A 21,441-nucleotide genomic window follows, 5' to 3' on the forward strand; every position below is an offset into this window, starting at 1 on the left:
CACAAAAGGACCAGGAGGGGATAGATGTGGAGACAGGAAATTAACCAAATGTGATTTGGCTTGAAATAATACAAGCTAATATGTCCGGGGGGAAGTAATCAGAGACACCAGCAGGGCAGGGAGTTCTGGGAAGCAGCAATGTGGAGAGACCTCGGCGCAGTAGTGGATTGCAAATGAGATGCAGCTTTACCACATGATAAGGAGGGAACAAGAACATGGTTTGGAGGGTGGCATTGTGAGAGCATCTAGTCACCAAACAATGAGGTAACAGCCCCCTATCCAGGGGCTTGGCTCTCCTGTTACCACACCGCTTTGAACCCAGTGACTTCCATATGGGTTCTCCTGATTCACAGCAGCGTAGGAGAGGAGAACCAGGCCCTGCACATCTCTGGGGCGTCCAGCCCTTGGGTATCACATTCAGCTCTGCACACCTCAGTCCCAGGAAAAAGTGGACAAGCTGGGGGGAGTTCAGCAATGCCGTGACTTAGTAGGCGAGATCAAAAGAATGAAATACATCCAGATGGCCAAGGGATGACAAAGGGGAGCAGTGCACGCCCTATTGCTTGGGATGGGTAAGCCAAAGCACTAGGAAATGTGCTCTAGGGACCATTAGAGAGACAAGGTGGAGGAGGTGATATCTTTTGTTAGACCAGCTTCTGTTGTGCGGAGAGACAAGCTTTCGAGCCACAGAGTTCTTCTTCAGGGCTGGGCATAACAGGAACTGGCCCAGGTACGACTACACTGCACTATAGAGACCCTGTGCACTGGCCCTAGGAGACTGGAATAGAGGGGGGGGTGAATAGGGGCTTGTCTACACTACAGATTAGGTCAGTGTAACTTATGTCACACAGGGGTGTGAATAAGCCAACCCCTGAGTGGCATGAGTTACACCGATGTAAGCGCCGGCATGGACAGCACTACCTTCTTGCAGAGGTGGAGTTATTATGCCAAGGGAAGAGCGTTTTCACTGGACATGCTACAGTGACCCAGCTGCACCGGGACAGCTGGAGCACTTCTAGTGTAAACTAGCCTGAGGTCTCTTCCCTCTCTAACTCCTGTACCTGAGTGAATAAAGTCACATGCCCCACATTCTGGCCTGTGCCTAGCTCTGTTCTTCTGACCTTTGCCCTGATCCCTCATTCCCAAGTGGGCAAGAGAAATGGGAAGATCTGGGCACAAACCGCACACATCCAGACTAAATAAAAACCCCACCCAGATGAGGGGCTGCCGCAGGACTAACTGGTGAATAGAGAAATCCACCCTCTCTTGCAACAATGTGAGGCCTAGCGCCATCTGCTGGCCGCTCCTCCTTGCTTTTCCATCACCTCCAGTTGTTTTTAGGTGCCACCTGTTTAGTGTCCCATCACTTATCAGGAGTGGGCCATTCAGATCCAGACTGGCCAACAGGTCTCAATAGCACCTGCTGCTGCTCCTGCCCATTCAGGGATTCTCACCAGCGGTGAGGAAACCTTCCCGGAGTTGCCAATTAAAACTGGCCTGGGCTTGGTGAAAAGGCCGATGGATGAGACTGGTTATCTGCAGCAAAACCAGTGGGTTGAGTCTCCAGTGTTGGCCAAGATAAAGGAGGATCTGACCTTCAGTACCGGTACAGCGAGGAGTCCAAGTAGGAATAGGGAGATGAGGAATCTCAGTATCTTGATAGATTGAATGGAGGTGAAGAACAGTGAGTCAGGTCTCCTGGGTTCTGTTCTCAGCTCTGCTACAGACTCACTGTGTGACCCTGGGCAAAGCGCTTGCTCACATTCTGCCTCAGTTTCCCCAATGGCAAAATAGTCTTAATAGTATTGACCTACCTCATGCGGGTCGGGGGGTGGGATAGTGTGGATAAAGTGCATGGGAATCCTGGAGTGGAAGGTGCTATGCATGCACAAAATGCTGCTGCTAATTCTCCTGACACTGCTCCTACCCATCACACTGCTCCTGCTCCAGCAAAGAGAGGTATGCGTGTTCCCCAAACAGCTGGAGAGAGCCCCCCTTGTGCAAAGTCATCTCAGCAGCTTGATGAAAGTGCCAAACACAATAGTGCGGAGGGTAAGGGACGCCGCTCCCTGCAGGCCACCTGAGGTCAGCCAGTGGATTCCCGCCATCTGGGCTGGGCTGTCCTGCGCAGGGCCCTTGACTGGCACTTGAATCCTCTGTTGGTCCAACAGAAGCCCAAGGCTGTTAACTTCCAGGGCACAGTGTGAAGTCTAACTCTGCCGTCCACACTCAGGCAAGCCCCTCCGTGGGAGATTTGCCTAAGGATGCACTGACTGAGTAAACCCCGCATCAGATTTGGGCCCAGCTTGCTCTCCTTGTAGGCGGTCGGCCTGGGTAGGTGATGAGGAGTGTTGCAGGGGAACCGTGAGGGGGTAATGTTGCTGTTACTTTTTATTAGTGCATCTGACAAGCCCAGAGTCAGTGTAAGGGGACAGTATTAAATCCCCCTGTGGCCTCCTTTCCCAGCTCATTTCCCTAGCGATCTGTTTGGAAGCAGGATGAGTGAGGAGTGATGGATAAACAGCCACAGGATCCTTTGTTACTCGTGCCAAGCAGCACCTCATTAGTTGGCTGGACACAAACACTTGCCAAAGTACCCTGCTGGGGTCTGAGCTATTCATCAGAACCCTGACCAGAAGAGAGGGGACTACGATGACCTCCATGACAGGTGATCACATCAGGATGAGGGGCATCGGGGCTAGGTTCAAAGCTCATTGGAGTAAGTGAGAAGACTCCTGTTGATGTCAGAGGGCTTTGGACCGGGCCCTCAATGGCAAGACTGGTCATGGACTCCAGCGGGAGCAGGTCCAGTTTGTTTCTTGGATCCTTCAAAGAAGCCCTGAGTTACGTGCTGGTGGCTGCGCAGAGGCTGGCAGCGTGAACCCAGCTGCCTGCTTTCCCAATCCCAGGCCTGCTGCAAAGCGTCCTGCATTCCAGGCTCTAGGGGTCACTGCATGGCACTGCCCATGATCAGCCATCCAGAAGTAGCACTAGGCATTCCTTTAAAATATGGCCCATGAGAGTCCCAGAGCCCTGCTTAGCAGGCTGAGTTTGGGGAGGAAAGGGCTTAGACCTCTGTGCTTCCCCACCGATTCAGCATGCCTGATAGTGCTTGAGGTGCAATTCTGTGGAGCAGTATTGCCACCCAGTGGCCATGGAGAGCTATCCTGGCCAGGTGTATATATGTCTGTATAAACCAGGGGTTGGCAACATTTCAGAAGTGGTGTGCCAAGTCTTCATTTATTCACCCTGATTTAAGGTTTTCCATGCCAGTCATACATTTTAATGTTTTTAGAAGGTCTCTTTCAATAAATCTATAATATATAATTAACTATCATTGTATGTAAAGTAAATAAGGTTTTAAAATGTTTAAGAAGCTTCATTTAAAATTAAATTAAAATGCAGGCAGTATGAGTGCCACTGAAAATCAGCTTGTGTGCTGCCTTTGGCATGCGTGCCATAGGTTTCCTATCCCTGGTATAAACCAATGTCCCAAGAGAGTTCCTGTGGAACTTTTTGCCAGAGGATGTTGGGAAGGTCAAGACTATAACAGGGTTCAAAAAAGAATTAGATAAATTCATGGAGGATAGGTCCATCAATAGCTATTAGCCAGGATGGGCAAGGATAGTATCCCTAGCCTGTGTTTGCCAGAAGCTGGGAATGGGTGACAGGGGATGGATCATTTGATGATTACCTGTTCTGTTCATTCCCTCTGGGGCACCTGGCATTGGCCGCTGTCGGAAGACAGGATGGGCTAGATGGACTTTTGGTCTGATCCAGTATGGTCAGTCTTATGTTCTTAAGAGATAACCCAGTGTTCCTGTATCATCCCAGGGGCTGCCCAGGTTAGGCACAGATGGAATTTATCCATCATGGATCATTGGCTCAGAGAAATCGGGATTAATTTGAAAGGAATATTTACCAGCACCTGAACTAGCCTACCACACCTGTGATGTGGCCTACCATGTCTGGGACGTGGCCCAGAATGTGTATAACATGGCCTTACACGTCTGTGGGGTGAGCAGAGATGCTGCTGGACCTGCTGCTTTCCCTATCTCCTGCCTAAATGAGTCACAATCCCCTGAACCACATCCCATCCCCCTTCCATCTTGTCCTCCTGAAAAGCAGAAAGGAGGACCCCCCCCAGCCCCTGTTCCTTCCTGGGAACTGAGATGAACACAGATTAGCTGTTGCCCTGTTTCATGATTGCTCCTTCCTAGGTTCAGCTCTCACGCTGGAGGGATGAAATCCTCATGAGTAGCCAAGGTGTCTCCAGCAATGCCAACCACAAACATTCAGAAATCATGAATCAGTCACCCAAAATCATGGGGTGGGGGGTCTTTAGAATTTGCCTTGTGGTGTTGGAGCTTTTAGGGGTCACGTTTTCAAGCTTTCCTCTGCAGCCACAAGGGCTGGAGATGAAAACTGAAAGCTGAGAGTGTCAGCTTTAAGAAAAACCACCAATGTTGCAAGTCTTGCAACAAAATCGCAAAAGTCAGCAACACTGTGTGTCCTGATGCAATGAATATGAGAGCCAATATAATGCCAGAGGTAGATAGATCTGAGTATGTACATGACAACCCCTACCCCATCAAAGCAACAGAAAATCTTTTCATGTAGGCAAACATCTCCCACTATCAAAGCTTGTCTCTGAGCCCTGTCTCCTGGGCGGGGCACAGGCTGCAAGAAGACTGTCATACAAGAGCGCTGATAAGCACTGTGTATGGCATTGGGTAACCAGAGTGCCATAGGGCCCATTTTATACTGTGTGTTACAGCAGTTCCCTTGCTGTGCCGGCGCTAGGTGCCATGCACACACAATGAGGCCCTGCCCTGAAGAGCTGGCAGTTAGAACTGCTCAGGAATTTCATGGACTAAGCCATTTTCCATCGAACCCCCTCTTGCTGACCAGCCCCAGTTGCAGTCTAGAGGCAGAGAAAAGGCCAAGAGGTGAGTTGCCTAGGCCAGCAGTAACACAGCTAGGAAAAGACCCCAGGTTGCCTGACTCCCAGTCTCACGCCCTAGCCACTGGCCCAGGCTGCCGTTGTGTCTGATGCTTGCTGTTCATGCTGTCCCCCAGAGTGCAGGAGAGTCCAGCATGGCAGTCAGCGCCTAGGCTAACCCCCCCATGGGCTGGTTTAATTTGGGGGACAGTGACGAGGGAGGGGTGTCTGGCATGCATCCTTTCCCCCCACCCTTTCATTTCAACACACTGAAAGGCCTCACATCTGTGCCAGCTGTGGGTCTGCCTGCCCGAACTCAGCTTAGCCAAGCCTCAGGCAGCTCTCAAAAGCTCAGCAAGGTGCTTCCTTCTACTCCTGTCCTCCCGGCACTGAATATGGGGCCCTGGATTCTTGGAGCCTGATTGCCTTCTGGGTTTCCTTGCACTGCATAAATGAGCCCAGTGGAGAGTGCCAGAGGGTGACACCTGCCTGAGCATTTGCCCTTTCCTACAGATGCAACGCTTTGCTGGCTGCACTGAGTGTTATTTGCCAACCCCCATGACTGCCTCTCTCATCTCCTGCTAGGCTGGGGCTTCCTCTCAGTCTCTCTCTCCCTTTGCCCCGCAGGAGCTTGGACCGTCTGGACTCCGTCGAGATCCTCTTGCCTCCAAAGTTCCCAAGCTGGGAGGAAGAATATAACCAGCTCACTGACAACATTGATGAGTCCAGCTGCATCAGCCAGGTGAGCGTGAGCAGCATCAGTTCCACCCAGAGCCAGCCGCAGCAGGGCAGGCAGGACGCAGGTAGGGGTGTTCCCAGAGGAAGAGGAAGGGGATTGGTAGGTGGAAGGAGACAGTAGAGTGGGGGGGGGGAAGGGATTTTCCTTTGGGCCACAAAACCAAGCAAGGCGCTTGAAGCTGATGGGAAGCTACTGTCTATCAGCATTGCCAGTGCAGCCAAATTCAGGCATGTGACCTCCTGCTAGGCCAGCAAACAGCTCTGCTAATGCAGGGAATCCTGATCTATGATAGCTCTCCCATTCTCCACACAGCTCTGCCAATGCCGCTGAATTCAGACCTGGCTATCCACTGGGATTTCAGTCCTGGGGCCCACCACAGCCCTGCAATTGGACATTAATGATGAAATACAGACCTGCTGCTGCCCTAGGCCTTGGCATCTGTAGATCTCTGCCATTCAACTCAGGGCTTGTCTACACACAGAGTCGCATTGGTTTAGCTAAAAATGTGATGTTGCAGCAATTGAATTAAACCAGTGCTGCTTTGTGCGGGAACACTCTGCAGCACTTTAAACCTTTTATCCATTTAGCTTGCAAATTAACAGGTGCAACCTATGCCGAAGTGAGCACAGCTTACACAGATGTAAGAGTGTCTGCACACAGCACTGCATGGCTTTAACTCAGCTGATGCTGTGAGAGATGCGAGACCTTGGAAGTGAGGAAACTTCTATTCTAGTGAGATGTGCCAGATGCCATAGCCACCGGGATTAGTAATAAACTTTTGTATCTGGAAATGGTATCTGTATCTTTGGGAGCTAAGTGTTGTATTCTAACTCTATTGGGGAGGGCTACCAAACAGCCTCCAGGAACCAAAATCAGTGGGGGTTAATTACTGCAAATCTTTGGAGCTGTTCCTTCTCCTTGGAAGTATCACTGACTGGGGGAACTGCAGAGACTGATTCGAACTGGGTTCAAGAGGACCAGGAGACAAAGAAAAAGCTTGTAATGAAAAGGGCCAGCCTGAACTGTCTGGGGGTGGGGAGCTCTCTATGATCCACAAACTGGCATGAGATTGTAACCAGGAGGGCAAACCCCTCCTGGAAGGGTTTGAAAAACTGGAAACGTCCTAGGGTCTCCCTGTGGAAGATGGGTAACCCCTAGTAAGCACAACATGCGTGTAGACTGTCTGTTGTTTTATCCTCTGCTTTCTCTGTAATGCTTTTGTCCTAAAATAAATGTACTGTGCTTTGTGAAAGCTGGGAACCATTGTCATTGTCCCTGGGGGAGAGTGAGCAGCAGCCGCTGGACCAAGGTTACACCTGCTGGGATAAGCACAGTGAATTGCAGGGGCACTGCAAGCCAGAAGTCCCAGTCTGAAGGGAGAGGGATGTGGGTCGCCACTCAGAGAGAGGGGATGGTTGGAGGCCTGAGGCCTAACGGGGTGTCCCTGAGCACACCACGGAACCCTGGAACTGGTGCAACTTTGTGTGCAGGCCAGGTGGGCTCCCTCACCAGCCCAGGAAAGAGTAAGTGCTCTGCCTAAGGACAAGTCTGCAGTACAAACTTACATCAGCACAGCTGCACTGAGGCAGCTACGCCACTGTTGCACTTAGGATGAAGATGCTCTAAACAGAGGGGAGAAGGCTCTCCCGTCAGCTCCATAACGTCACCTCTGGGAGAGGTGGTAGCTATGTCAGCGAGAGAAGCTCTCCCACCTACACAGCTCTGTCTACATGGAGAGTTACGGTCGCTATAACTATGTCGTTCAGTGGGTGGATTTTCCACACACCTGAGCGATTTAGCTATAGCCAAGTGTGTAGTGTAGGCCTGGCCTGTCTGTTTCAGACCCTCGCCTCAGGGCACAACTCATTATCTCAGCCCTTAGAAAGAGGACACGCCCTGCCCTTAAATCCCTTGCTGAAGATTAGACAGGCAGGTAGCCCTTAGCCTTTTCCAGACTGTGTTACCCAGTCAGACTAGGTCTCCATCAGTAACAGCAGACCGTGTCTCTCTACACACGTGCACACACAGACATACATACATCATGCTGCTCCTGAGCCTTCCCTGCTCACACACTGCCAAGTTTGCCATAGCACGTGCTGAGTGAAGGCAGCCTGGTGTAGTGATTGGAGCCCGGGCCTGGACATCAAGAAATCAGAGTTCTGTTCCCAGCCACTAGTGAGCGCCAGAGAGCAAGATCGGCCAATATTCTAAAGCAGGGGTCGACAACCTTTCAGAAGTGGGGTGCCGAGTCTTTATTCACTCTCATTTAAGGTTTCGCATGCCAGTCATACACTTTAACATTCTTAGAAGGTCTCTTTCTATAAGTCTATAATATATAACTAAACTATTGTTGTATGTAAAGTAAGTAAGGATTTTAAAATGTTTAAGAAGTTTCATTTAAAATTAAATTAAAATGCAGAGCCCCCCAGACCAGTGGCCAGGACCCAGGCAGTGTGAGTGCCACTGAAATTCAGCTTGTGTGCTGCCTTTGGCATGCTTGCCATAGGTTGCCTATCCCTGGAAAAGTTTAATGCTCCAATCCAGGTGTTTGGATTTGGGATTGTAGTTCCTTTACCTCTCAGTTTCTCCATCTGTAAAATGGGGATAGATCTTTGTAAAGCACTTTGAGATCCTCAAGGAAAGATGCTAAATAGATGCCAAACATTATCCACCAGGGAGTATTTATTACAGTTAATTATTATTCTTTGTAGATCACCAACTACGTAATGGGTATTTTGCTGTCCAGACACTTAGCTAGAGACCAGCACACTCATTTCATATGTGAACTAATCTCTGGGGATGTCTACACTGCAGCTCGGGCAGACATATCTACATTAGGCCTGATTGAGCTTGCGCCTTAGAAAGAGAAGTGCAGCCATGGTAGGGTGAGTGGTGGGAAGGGCTAGCCACTCCAAGTTCATACATAGTGTCTTGGACAGGTTTGCCCTTGTGGCAGCTAGCCTCTCCTGCCATTATACTGCTGTGGCTATTTTTATTGGCCTAGCTTGATCAGAGCTAGCAGGGATATGTCTGTTCAGTATCTTCACCAATGATTTGGATAATGGTATAGAGAGTACACTTCTAAAGTGTGCAGACAATACCAAGCTGGGAGGGGTTGCAAGTGCTTTGAAAGAAAATTCAAAATGGTCTGGACAAACTGGAGAAATGGTCTGAAGTAAATAGGATGAAATTCAATAAGGACAAATGCAAAGTGCTCCACTTAGGAAGGAAAAATCAGTTGCGCACGTACAAAATGGGAAATGGCTGCCTAGGAAGGAGCACTGCGGAAAGGGATCTGGGGCTCATAGTGGATCACAAGCTAAATATGAGTCAACAGTGTAACACTGTTAAAAAAAAAAAACCCAAACATCATTCTGGACTGTATTAGTAGGAGTGTTGTAAGCAAGACACGAGAATTAATTCTTCTGCTCTACTCCATGCTGATAACTGGAGTATTGAGTCCAGTTCTGAGTGCCACATTTCAGGAAAGATGTGGACGAATTGGAGAAAATCCAGAGAAGAGCAATAAAAATGATTAAAGGTCTAAAAAACATGACCTATGAGGGAAGATTGAAAAAATTGGGTTTGTTTAGTCTGGAAAAGAGAAGACTGAAGGGAGGACATGATAACAGTTTTCAAGTACATAAAAGGTTGTTACAAGGAGGAGGGAGAAAAAAATGTTCTTGTTAACTTCTGGGGATAGGACAAGATGCAGTGGGTTTTAATTGCAGCAAGGGCAGTTTAGGTTGGACATTAGGAAAATCTTCAATGTCAGGGTAGTTAAGCACCAGAACAAATTGCCTAGGGAGGCTGTAGACTCTCTGTCATTGGAGGTTTTTAAGAACAGGTTAGACAAACACCTGTCAGAATGGTCTGGCTATTACGTAGTCCTGCCTAGATGACATTGCAATCCTACACTTCTATGGTTCTGAGTTGGAGACTGCACCTTCCAATTCCAGTATAGCCATACCCTGTGTCTGAGCCCAGATCTCTACTGGAAACAGCGGGGTGTATTATTCCTTCTGGGCCCAGGGCAGAGGGAATTCTTAGCTTGTGCTCAACCCCAGACTAAGGTTACTGTCTAAAATCTCAATCCAGCTCCCAATTAAGTAAATGAGAGAGTTTCCCTGGACTTCACTAGGAGTTGATCGAGATACTAAGTATAAATAATCTCTGAGATGTGCTGGGAGATCCCAGTATACAATATTCACTTCCATTTCAATAGCTTTATTGGCATGCCAAAGGATACCAATGTTATCAAAGGGAACACGCCAAGTGTCTTGATCAAACTCAGCCCTGGTGTAACTCTGTTGCTTCACTGGACTTCCACCTGCCTAAACAAGGGATGACTTTGTCCCTCCGAACTTGAGATGTGTTTTGCAGCAGTGATGGGGTTCTGTAGACCATTGACCCACGCCCCAGGTCACAACAAGCACTAATGCTAATGCAGGACTTGTCCCAGCCTGTCCATCTGGTGTGTCTGTCCATGTGTGATTCGGTGGCAGGTTGTGAGGCTGTTTGTGATGTTGCCTGTTGTCCTCCCAAAGTTGGGTGCAGTTTTTCTTCCTCTCTTTGGCCATTTCTAAGAGCTCCCCAAAGCATCTTTCATACTTTGTCCAGTGAAGCGGACAATGATTTCTCTCCATTGCAGTGTCTCTCATGTCATGCTGATTTGCAAGGCTGCCACCTAGCCAATAGAGATGACCCCAAGTCGCCGAGTTTTCTGTAGATTTGGATATATAGCCAACCTTCCCTAAAGTCTGAGACTCTTCAGATTTTGATTTCTGGTTCGGCCCTTTATAGCTATGAGTACCAACAGCCAAGTTCTGATTTGAAAGTAATCCAGGCCTGAATCTTTCCAAATTCTGAACATCCACATTTTGCAGCTGACCCCATCTGTTTAACGGGCCAAACCAAAGCCCCAGATCTGACCTCTTTTAACTTTAGGGAGATTCTGAATCCAGATTCTCACAGTGATACATCTTGGGTCCACGTCTTGTAGTAAGGTATCTGCTGGAGACAATATTCTGGGTAGGGTCTCAGATCCTGTGGTAATGGGCACAACACACGAATAGACTAGAACAGAGGAACCAGCATGTTGTGTCTTTGCAGCATTCGCTCCAGTAGGCAGCTTGTTGTCTTTCTAAGGTGAAGCAAATACTGTTTGTCTTTGAATAGGATTGGTTGTGTCATGGCTCCGTTGTTGAAATACGGGGGGTTAGTGCAGGCAAGGCCATACTGTGGTAACACTGGTTCAATGGTGGTAGTATGGGCATAGACCAGCTCAGGCTGTTGTCTAGCCTTGTTATGAGCAGGATTAGGTGATAACCTGATTAAAATACCCTCTCCCTGTCTACACCAGCATGCCCACTCTTGCTAGCACCAGTGGAACCGAGCTGATGCCAGAGCAAAGGCAGGAGATGGGCTGCAAATGCTCGGGGCAGGTGCAGCTTGATAAGAACGGGGTGTCTCCCCATCCGATTGCTGATTTGCATCTGGCAGAGCCTTGGGGTGGAAGGAGAATATGAAGCGTTGGCTGAGCTGGTGCCAGAAGATGAGCCTTCATGCATGTGTTGCAATTAGCTGTGGGAATGGTTCTGACTCTACTCCTGTGCTCACAGAGTTCCTGGGGATGCTGGCCTGTCGGCACAGGTTGTCTGCTGGAATTCTGTCCCATTTGTTACAGTCACTGGTAGTTGTTGAGTCTTCAGCATTTGCACTTGTGTATTACGATAGACTAAATGTGTCCAGCGGCTTTTTTGTGGCCTGGAAGAGTCCTGTGGAGCTTTGTCTTCTTGTATTTGTGCAGCCATCTTAACAGTCAGCAAGGAGGAGGCAGTTTCTGCTATTCTGACACTTCAAGGGATCTCCAGAAAGGTGGCAGCAGAGAGGGTAGCAGCTGCAGTTCTGTAGGGGACCATCTGTTTGTCCCCCACTGTCTGCAGTTCCTGTGGAATGACTCTGTGTTTAACAAGGCCCCGGCTCTTGTGCTTTAACCTTCTCCAACTCTTTCTTCCAGATATTTGGACAGTCCTCATTTATCCCACAGATATTTACACACGGAGAGCAGGTACCGTCCCTCTAACATTTTCCTGTCACCCCCTGTGGATGTTTTTTCTGTTGCCTTCTATGGATGTCTCCCCCTGGACCAGTTTAATAAAGGCCGTGTGTCTGAGGGTGCAGCAAATCATAAGAAACTCTATCAGGGAGTGGCCTGTAGGGAGGAGTAGAGAAATGTTGTCGGGGAGAGACACAATAAATGTCCTACAGAAGCCTCTGGTGTCAGGACAGGGAGTGAATTCTTTGCTACACTGAAGCCACCAATGCATCATCAGAGAAAGTCTCTTTGTGTTTCTTGGTCACAACCTTTTAGCCAGTCATTTGACATGATAAAAACTTTGGGATATGGATTGTCTGGTGTTTGCATGATCCCAGTGTCCTGGATTTGGCAGAGCCAAAATGATCAGCATTCAAAACTCCAGCTTGGATCTTCCCAGCTCAGCTTGCTTTGGAGCTAAGATAGGAGCCAAGCAGCATCCATGAGATTGCATGTTTATCTTGGAATGTGTGTCTGTGCATGTGAAAGACGAGAAGAGTGTACGTGTGAGAGAGGGAATGGGTGTGCCTGAGTGTAGATGTGAGAACACCCCAGAGCCTCATCTCCCACGCAACCTTTCTGATCCAGTGCCCACTGAGGTCAGCAGGGCTCCAGTGAGGGTTGATCAGATCCCTGGAGATCAGGGAAAGGGACACTTTGAATAACTCCCAGGAGACATTGGGAAAAGGGTGAGAAAGAGTAGACAGTTAGGCGTGGAGGTAAATTACAGGGGCGGGGCTAAGAGGGAGAGAACTATTATTCTTGCAGTTAGACCAGAACACTTTGTTGACTAATCACTTATCCATATTTATTGGTATGTTTATTAATTTCACTCCCGCTCTTATTTCATCTGAACCCCTCCTTAGTTAAAATCTGGCATGATTATCTGCTTCTAGGGCAAGATAATGCCGGCCTGGGATAGGCCCAGGGCATACAGGAAGCAGGGGCAGCTGGGATAGAGCTGGGGTGATGAACTGGGAGGCAGAGAATGGAGCAGCCTTCAGAGAGGTTGCACTGCCTGGTCTCCAGGTCCCCACCTTCTACCTGACTATTCACAGCTATTCATTTAGCCATTGATGGCCCGACTGGGCTGAGTTCTTCACTACAGGAGTACTCGGGTGCAGGATCAAACTGATTGCTGGATGTGGGATTCCCCCACAGGGCACATTGGTAGGAACCTCAGCAGGTTTTTTGAGCACTGATCAATGAATTTAATTGCAACCCACCCCTTTCATGCCCCTGCTGAGCCACTCAGGGTGCTGTACAGTCAGGGCCGGCTCCAGGTTTTTTGCCACCCCAAGCAGAAGAAAGAAAGAAAGAAAGAAAGAAAGAAAGAAAGAAAGAAAGAAAGAAAGAAAGAAAGAAAGAAAGAAAGAAAGAAAGAAGCCGCAATCGCGATTTGCAGCTCTACTGCCGCTACTTCAGTCTTCAGTGGCACTTCCGTGGCTGGTCCTTCGCTCCGAGACCCGGATGTGCCGCCCCTCACTGTTGGCCGCCCCAAGCAGCTGCTTGCTGGGCTGGTGCCTGGAGCCAGCCCTGTGTACAATAATTTGTAATGCGTGGAACTTCCCTGAGACCTTCCACTGAGGATCTCAAAGCACTTTGCAGATGCCAGTGAGTTAAGTCTCACAACACCCGAGCAAGACAGGCAAATAGGTGACTTGTGTCAGGCCAAAAATCCCAGTGAATGGAAGATTTTGGCATAGAACCTGTCCCCCCACTGACTCTGACCACTCCACCATGCTGCCTTGCTACAGATAAAATTAAATCCATGTATAAACACCACGCCTTGATAAAAACTGCCCTGATAGAGCCATGCACTCAGCAAGGCAGGGTTGTTACAGGTAGTAGAGGGGTGGGAGCGAGTTCTGAATAGACTGGCAGCTGACCCTGCTGCTCTTCCCCTGCAGACAAGGGAGGCAGAGCTGAGCGACCAGTATGAGACAGTGTGTGAATCAGCCTACAGTGAAGCCGAATCCGCTGCTGTGGAGGTGCTGGACCTGCCTCTGCCCAGCTACTTCCGCTCCCGGAGCCACAGCTACCTCCGAGCCATCCAGGCAGGCTGCTCCCAGGAAGAAGACACGGCCTCCATCCGATCCATCTCGCCGCCTCCCGCCAGCAGCATCAGCGGCAGCAGGACGCTCCCCAGCAACAGCAGTAAGTGCCACGGGGTGTGCGTGGTGGAGGGGCCCCGGGGGGCAGGGGAGCCTTGGCACTGGGACTTGGGATTGGGGAATCAGGCTCTGATGGAGATGGGAGCTGCAAGGCCAAGAACAGCTAGTGTCTGAAATCAGAGACCCTGGCGGCTGATACTCTGCTGGAACATTGCCCCTTTGGGCAGGACTAAGTTCGCTACCTGGGGCTGCGTTAAAATGGATACGGAGCTGTCGGGTCTGGGGTCAGTTACTTTAATGCTGCTGGGTGCACTAGGTACAGCCCAGATGTTCTTGTCTGGTGCAGCTGAGCTGTCTACATCAACAGGTGTCCAGACACCGATGTGGCCTTACCCACCTAACAGAGCCTTTGCCGTGACAGCCAGACTTGCTGAGTTTGCCTCATGCTCTGTACACCAGCTGGGAACTGAACTGGGGCCATAGGAAGCAGCTGTTCCATGTGAGGCTCTGGCTGAGCCAGTAGCAGCTGTACTAAGCCAGGGACCGCAGGGAAAGTGCCTGCCATTGACAAAGGTGGTGGAGCCCGTTGATACAGGAGCTGAAGTTAGAGATGTTCCAAGCGCTGCTGATAATTGGGGAAGCTTGTACTGGAGCTTCATAGATGACCCCCATTTTGCATATCACTGGACTTTGAAACCAGAGAGAGGGGTCCATTCCCTAATATGCCTTGGTATATGGATCGGTTAAATCCTTCATCACCCTTATCTCCCTCCTCCTCCTCTCTCTCCCATGCGCCTGACCGTCATTCATGGAGCCAGCTTGGAGCAGCAGACAGAGGGTGAAGCCTTGCTCAGTGTATTCACCTTGAGACCTCAGAGTGTGAGAGTGATTTTGCCCCAGGTGTCTGTTTTCCCAAGAGGATGAGATCTCAGCTGATCTCATGGCTACAAGGAACTGGCATTTAAACAAGATGCAGAAGCATGTGGATAATGGAGGGGGAGGAGGTTAGAAGGTTTGACCCTCATTCCCTGGGGGATAAAGGAACAGAGATGGCATTTGTTACTAGCATGGTAACCTCTGGGGGGTCTCCCCATAGGAGCTTTGTGTGAGTCACACTTGGGGCTCTGTTAAAGTGTTTCTTGTGAATATGGTCCTAGTGAAAGGTGAAAGAGTGACAGGCCCTGTATTCATCCATCAACAGATCGGGCAGCAGCCATGAAAGTGTCCCTCCCGTTACTCCACCAATGAGCCCCAGCTGTGATCCCAAGGAACCACCTTTAGTGATGGGTGGAGTTCAGCTTCCATGGTCCATTCAAGCCAGGGCATTCCTGACAAGGGGGCCCATTGGCACTAACTGGAGATGAGGATGGCTTTTGTGATGTGGACACTTACCCACGAGGCCCTGGCCTGAGACTCATTGACCTCCTTTCACAAAGGCCACTAGAGAGCCCTGCAAAACTCATTGGTTCCACTTCACAGGGAGATCATGGGAACAGCAGGTTTTGAACCACCTGCCTTTGCACCCTCTGAGTCTCACTCTGAATTTCAAGGCCAAACAAGCCCTGGACCCTCCGAGTGCAGCCTTGAATTCCTATGCAGAGTCACAAACCAGTCCGCGTTTGCTGGGCTCTGGGCCTGGAAGTTGGCAGGCCTGGGCAGGGTTTGCAACACAACCCAAACTAATGTACAGACGAGTCTCATCTTACGTTGGGTTACATTCCGTTGTCAGCGTGTAAAGGGAAAATCGCATATAGTCAAAATTACATTGAGTGTAACGATGGGCGGAATTGCCCTCACTATGGGCACAGTGTTTAAATTGTAATTTTTCTCTTTTTTTTGTTTGTTTTTGCCGACCGTGCAAATTGAATTTGCGCATGTTAAATGCGTGTAAGATGAGACTCGCCTGTAACTGGCAGATTCTCTGTAACATGAAGTCTTTAAATCATTATTTGAGGATTTCAGTGACTCAGACAGAAGTCAGGGATCTATTGTAGGAGTGGGTGGGTGAGGTTCTGTGGCCTGCGATGAGCTGAAGGTCAGACTAGAACTAGGTGATCATATTGGTCCCTTCTGGCCTTAAATTCTATGAGTCTAGTAGACTAAATGCAGGCAAACTTCCCAGTTTGTTGTGAATATTTGCATATCTCAGGCTGTGGGGAGCTGGCAGAGTGAAGAGGCAGAGAAGCAGGTGAAAGATTAGAGGAAGAGAGGTGGGAGTGGCTAGTGACAGCTTAGGCCCAGATCAGTGGAAGTTAGGGCCTTATGTACTTTTGAGGCTTGTTAGTCCTCTTTCAAAGTCACTTTAACCACCAGACAGCAGGGAATTTATCTACTGGCTGAACAGGTACCACTTCCTTCGTGTCTGTGGTGTACTTTGCCTATAGACCTGCTACATACTCAGTATTATTTTATATATATTACACTAGTGATGTGATGGAACCAAAGCCCCAGATCCAAACATCCCTGAATTTGAGGTCAGATGGGAGCCAGATCTAACTCCAAACTTCAAGGCAACAATGAAGCAACCCAAACTTCAGACTCCCATTGCCCTGCGAATTTGGCTCATCATCGTCATTAGCAAATAATAATACGTTCAGATCTAGATTCCTCTGCTCATCTTTACTGCTCTTGGATGCAGCATTATTGGTTCCAGACAGACCCGTCTCTATAATTATTAGTATATTTGGGGTAAATCAGGAGTAGTTCCATTACTCTGGCATATGTGAGAGACATGACATACTTCTGATCTGGGATGTGATTAGCAAAAGGCAATTCTCAGGTATTCCAGGAAGATTGTAATAATAATGGTTCTGTTGTCAGGCAGTCCACAGGAGGTGACTGTGATGCTCAGACTGTGTTGCACTTAGATGGCAATTTTCCTCCCTTGGTATATTTTACATACAGGAATGGCTTCACTTATCACTGAAAGGCAGTCACCTCTGAGGTGATACCCAGCAACTGTTAAAACTGCACAGCAACTCTTTGGGACAATTTAGGACAGGAAGTGAAGAATACTGAAACCAGTAATGTAGGGCAAGAAGTGAGAAACATTCTAGGCAGTTGAAAACACAGTGGGAATTTAGGTTGGTGGAATGCTATGAGCCAAGTTGGAATTGGGCCAGATCACCAGGAATAGCAGTCTTGCAAAAAGTATAATGGCATGTTTAATGATTACGAGTGCTCTTCGATTCTGGGGTGATGAGCGTCCTACCAAGGCGGGTGGAAGTGACCAGGGCATCAGTCTTACATATCGTCCAAAAGGCAGCCTCCTTTCAGTCAGTCCCACCAGCACCACGCTGGGGAATGATGATTCATTCAGTGCTGTGGGAAGGATGCTTATTGCATGACAGACCACCAGCTGCTAGGTATAGCTAGGACGTCTCCCATTCCAGTTGTAACTGATCTTGACACTTTTAGCTGATGATGAGCACTCCTCAAGATGGCATGGCCACAGAGATAGGCTGTAGCCACACAAGTGTGTGTAGCAATGTCAAATTTTAGTTTGCAAGGGGTTTGGGGGTGGTAGGGGTTAGTTTGGTACTTTTATCTCAGCCTCCTTCGGAACACTCAAAAGTGTGTGTATATCTTTAAATCCCGTGATGCAATGGCATCTCAGTTGTACCTCTCAGCTGTTCCTGGGTAACTGGAGAGCACAGTCGGTTTGGGTCTGAATGGTTCCTTTGCCACCCACCCCCAGCACACTTGCTGTTGTCATTCTCCATTGCCTTTCAAAGTTCACGGTGCGTTGTGATTTTTGGGATGGCAGACAGCGGCGTTGTCTGCAGACACAAGCTTCAGATTTTGTGGCTTTTCAGTTTCTAGATTTGGCTTGTCGCTTTAGCAGTGGGAAATAACAACATCCACTGCTCAGCCTTGCAGAAAGGAGAGGGTAGGCTGTGCTGAGATGCTAGTTCTGGTCCTCCCAAGTGGTGGCCACAGCACATGATCTGGGCATGCAAGAAAGAGTTTTGAGAACACATGATAGGAGATGAAATTCCTAGATGCTAACAGCATCTGACCATGTACAGCAGGACCAAGAACCTGAAATAACCAGGGGGCTTAGCACTGGCACTTGGGACGTGGTAATCCCCAAGGCCTGCAGTCATGCTAGCAGGGTTCTGTAGCATGCAGGAGCACAAGAAGACTGCAGTATTGCCAGGAACCTACAGTAGTGCTGGGACCATGCAGGAGCCTACAGTAATTCCAGCCCTGGGATCCTGCAGTAACACTAAGAACAGCCAGCAATGCCAGACCCCTCCATTAACATATTCCAAACTATGGTAACACAGAGAGCCGGCAACAATCCCTTCTGCTAATGAGGAACTTGAAGGGCAGCCTAGTAACATCGGTGATGGGTGAGGCTGGCTGCCACCGGCCCACTAGCCCAGGGAGATGTGTGCACAGGCCCTTTCCTGCTTCTCTTCTTCACTTGTCTATCGCTCCGCAGCTGCATGCAGCACTTCCCCTAGCAAGTAATGACACAGTCCCTGCTCCAGAGAGTTTACAGGCAATACCGATCAGGGTGAGACAGGGCTCTGGAAGAGATAACAGGGATGGGGGGATAGCCGGACGGTGGCATAAACAGAGGAAGGTTATGGGGCTGCTTGGCTTCCCACACTGCATGCTCCCCTTCCAGGCCCTGCACATCTCCACTCCGGCCTGCACCCCTCCCCCAGCCTGCTCATCTCTGCATCCACTCTCCTGATTACTCCCCTTACGTTATCACCTTCTCAGCTTCCCACCTTCTCTCATGCCCCCCTGTATGCCCAGAGCTTGCCACTCCCTGTGAGCCCAGCCTGCTGCCTCTCCTCCTTCAAACCCATCAGCACCCATCTCCTCCCCCAGAGCGAGCCTAACGCTGGTCTCAGCAGTGCTGTATATCAGGACAAACTGCCCTGACATCTGTGGGGCATTACAGTGGTGCTTCCCAGTGGTAGGGCTTGCACTGGGTCCCCTGGATTAATTGGCTTTGTTTCTATGTCTGCTGGCAGAGGCACCTAGAGCCTTGGACAGGTTCCTCTTAACCTGGTTGTATCGATTTATATCAGTGCCTAAGACTAGTCTGTAGGATTCAGAATCAGACACAATGTCTATATGCCATGCTGAGCCTTACCTGTCATCTGTGTACGCTGCTGGGTTGAGTTAGACAGTCCGAATGAACCTAAATCTCCTCTCACTTGGGTCAGTGTGACACTGATATGAATCCAGGAATGGTCCTGCTTTGCACCAGTGTAGGTGGGAGGAGAAGCAGGCCTCCTACCTGTATGGATGTGCTGTGAAGTGTTGTGTACATCAGCAGAGCTGTATCAGGGATGGCTATGAAGACGCCCATGCACTCACACCTCTGGCTCGAGGCCCTTGGTTCTGTGATTGGGGGTGATTTGGGAAAGAAAGATCAGGGACTCTAAGTGATTTGAGGGAGCCAAGCTTTAAAATTAAACAGCATCACTGAGACTCAGTCCCCAACTGATTAAAGCCCGCATGCTCTCCCTCCTTCCTGATTTCATGGAGTACTTGCAGCTTTCCACCTGTTGGGTAGGTGTGTGCATGGGTCTGTGTGTGTGTGTGTTGGGGGTGGGGGTGAGGTTTGGCAGCCATCACACCTTTGATCACCTATACCACTCCAGTTCCTCCTGCAAATGCATGTGTCAGTTGCACATTACATGGCAATTAGCTCACATTTCACAGCCAGCAACACAGATGATGAGCTTCCCTTGATCTAGCCTCAAACAGAATCTCTGTGCCTTGCAAAGCATGAGCCGAACAAAGCCCTGGTGAAAGCTATTCAGCTAATTGCGACAGCCATTCTGGATCCTTTGCTGTAACAAAGGGCTCCCTCTCATCCCCCACCCTAGCTCCCTCTCATTAGAAACAAAGCTGGGCAGCTGCATGCTCAATATTCCTCTGCTGAACAGCAGCGAGAGCCATGTTCAGAGAGGACTGCCGAATGTTTCTGTCCGGGGGGCGGACGAAGATTTTCTTTGACAGTTACCTGACAAGGTGAGATCCCAGCTCCATGGACTCCATCTCCTCATCAAACACCTGAAACAGCACAAAGACCATGGACAAAGGGAACTTCCCACCTGCCTGCTCTCAGAACTCCCAGCCCTGTGACAAAAAGAAAACACACATGCCTTCAGTCTTCCTGCCACAGGAGTAAAAGCCACTGACGGACTATGGCAAATACACCTACTGAGAGTGGTTTTGCCAGGCCTTCTGGGTTACAGCTTCATAAGCCTAGCCAAAAGGACGGGGTCTCACAGAATAACAGTGAGGTAATTCTATGTATGGCAACATCATTTGGTGGGAATAATGTCCTGGCTTGGTCCATGAAGGTAGACTCCCGACTGGCGGGAAACCCTGGCATCATGAACTTTTCCAGTACAGCCCATCCTGGTGTCCGTAAATCGTCCTCTGTGGTCCACCAGAGCCTGCGTACTAACAGAGTACGTAGTGCCCTTTGTGGAGTAAGTGCTCCTTGAGAAGGGCAAGCAATGGACACATGAGTGCTAACAATGGGCCTGGCACAGCTTGGAAACCCCATTCTCTCAAAACCAGCAGTTACTTCAAGGATATTGATTATACTGGTCGCCTCCGAAACCTCCGCCACCACTTTACCCACAGTCGACTTTCCAGCACCTAACTGGTTAGCAATGGATCTGTAGCAGTCTGGGATAATCAGCTTCCAGAGATTGTTATAGCAACCTGCTTCTGAATGGGCCAGGCCACCCTTATGTGTGTGTCATGACGCTGGGGACTCTGAGCAAGCTGCTCATGAAGCTCCAGAAACGTAGCTTTCTTCATGTGAAAGTTCCTTCCTGGACCCACTGCTGGTCATCCCAGGTCTGCATGAAGATGTGTTCCCACCAGTTCATGCTTGGGACTCTGCTCCAGAAGCACTGGGCTATGTAGGGGCCTGCTAAGCATCCATGAGGTGACAGGAGGTAGAATTAAGGGATCTTCCCTTTCTGGCCTGTCTGGGTAAATAATAGGGTCCCCTAATCCCTTGCATTTGAGGAATCAAAACGGAGAAGCAAATGTACTGCGCAAACTCATCAGAGAACACAGTTCAGAGGCCATTGGTGAAAGAGTGAAGCTCAGGAGCAGAGACCATAGCAGCCCCATTACTACTCATATATCAGCCAGAGCTGACCCATGCCAGCCTTCAAAGGGAGAAATTATTTTTCCCTTCAGATTTTCTTCTTCTTGTTGACCTAGATTTCATGTTCCAGAAATAGCTTTCTCTGGCATACCAGCAGAAAGGAATTAGGTTTTGTGTGTGTGTGTGAGAGAGAGCGAGCAATTTATGTTCCATGCTGTGGGTGCATAAGGGACACAGAGAAATCTGTATGTTCCATGCTCTGTGTGTGTAGGAGAATGGGATCTATGTGTATTTGTATGTATATTTTTTTCTCTCTCATGCCCTTTCCTTACTATGGTGGAAAGTCGGCTAGCAATAACTGCTCTAGACGTTCCCTTTCCTCAGGAAGTCAATAGCACTGTTCTGTTCCATAGTTAAAATGGCATTTTCAGCCATCAACAAAAAAAC

The 21,441-nt window shown here is 49.2% G+C and overlaps 1 protein-coding gene across 4 annotated transcripts in view; it reads left to right on the forward strand.

Annotated features, from left to right (window-relative positions):
- DLGAP4 (DLG associated protein 4) overlaps window positions 1–21,441 on the forward strand; it is a 342,926-nt gene that overhangs the window by 238,538 nt on the left and 82,947 nt on the right. For 3 of the 4 annotated variants that reach the window (XM_030532971.1, XM_030532969.1, XM_030532968.1), the window contains exons 5-7: window positions 5,570–5,684; window positions 11,701–11,751; window positions 13,689–13,935. In XM_030532971.1, the coding sequence (XP_030388831.1) occupies window positions 5,570–5,684; window positions 11,701–11,751; window positions 13,689–13,935 (413 nt within the window). The remainder of the gene's footprint in view (window positions 1–5,569; window positions 5,685–11,700; window positions 11,752–13,688; window positions 13,936–21,441) is intronic. The other variant, XM_030532970.1, reaches the window with a different exon arrangement.

The sequence above is a fragment of the Gopherus evgoodei genome, chromosome 14, assembly GCF_007399415.2.
Source record: "Gopherus evgoodei ecotype Sinaloan lineage chromosome 14, rGopEvg1_v1.p, whole genome shotgun sequence".
Lineage (NCBI taxonomy): Eukaryota > Metazoa > Chordata > Testudines > Testudinidae > Gopherus > Gopherus evgoodei.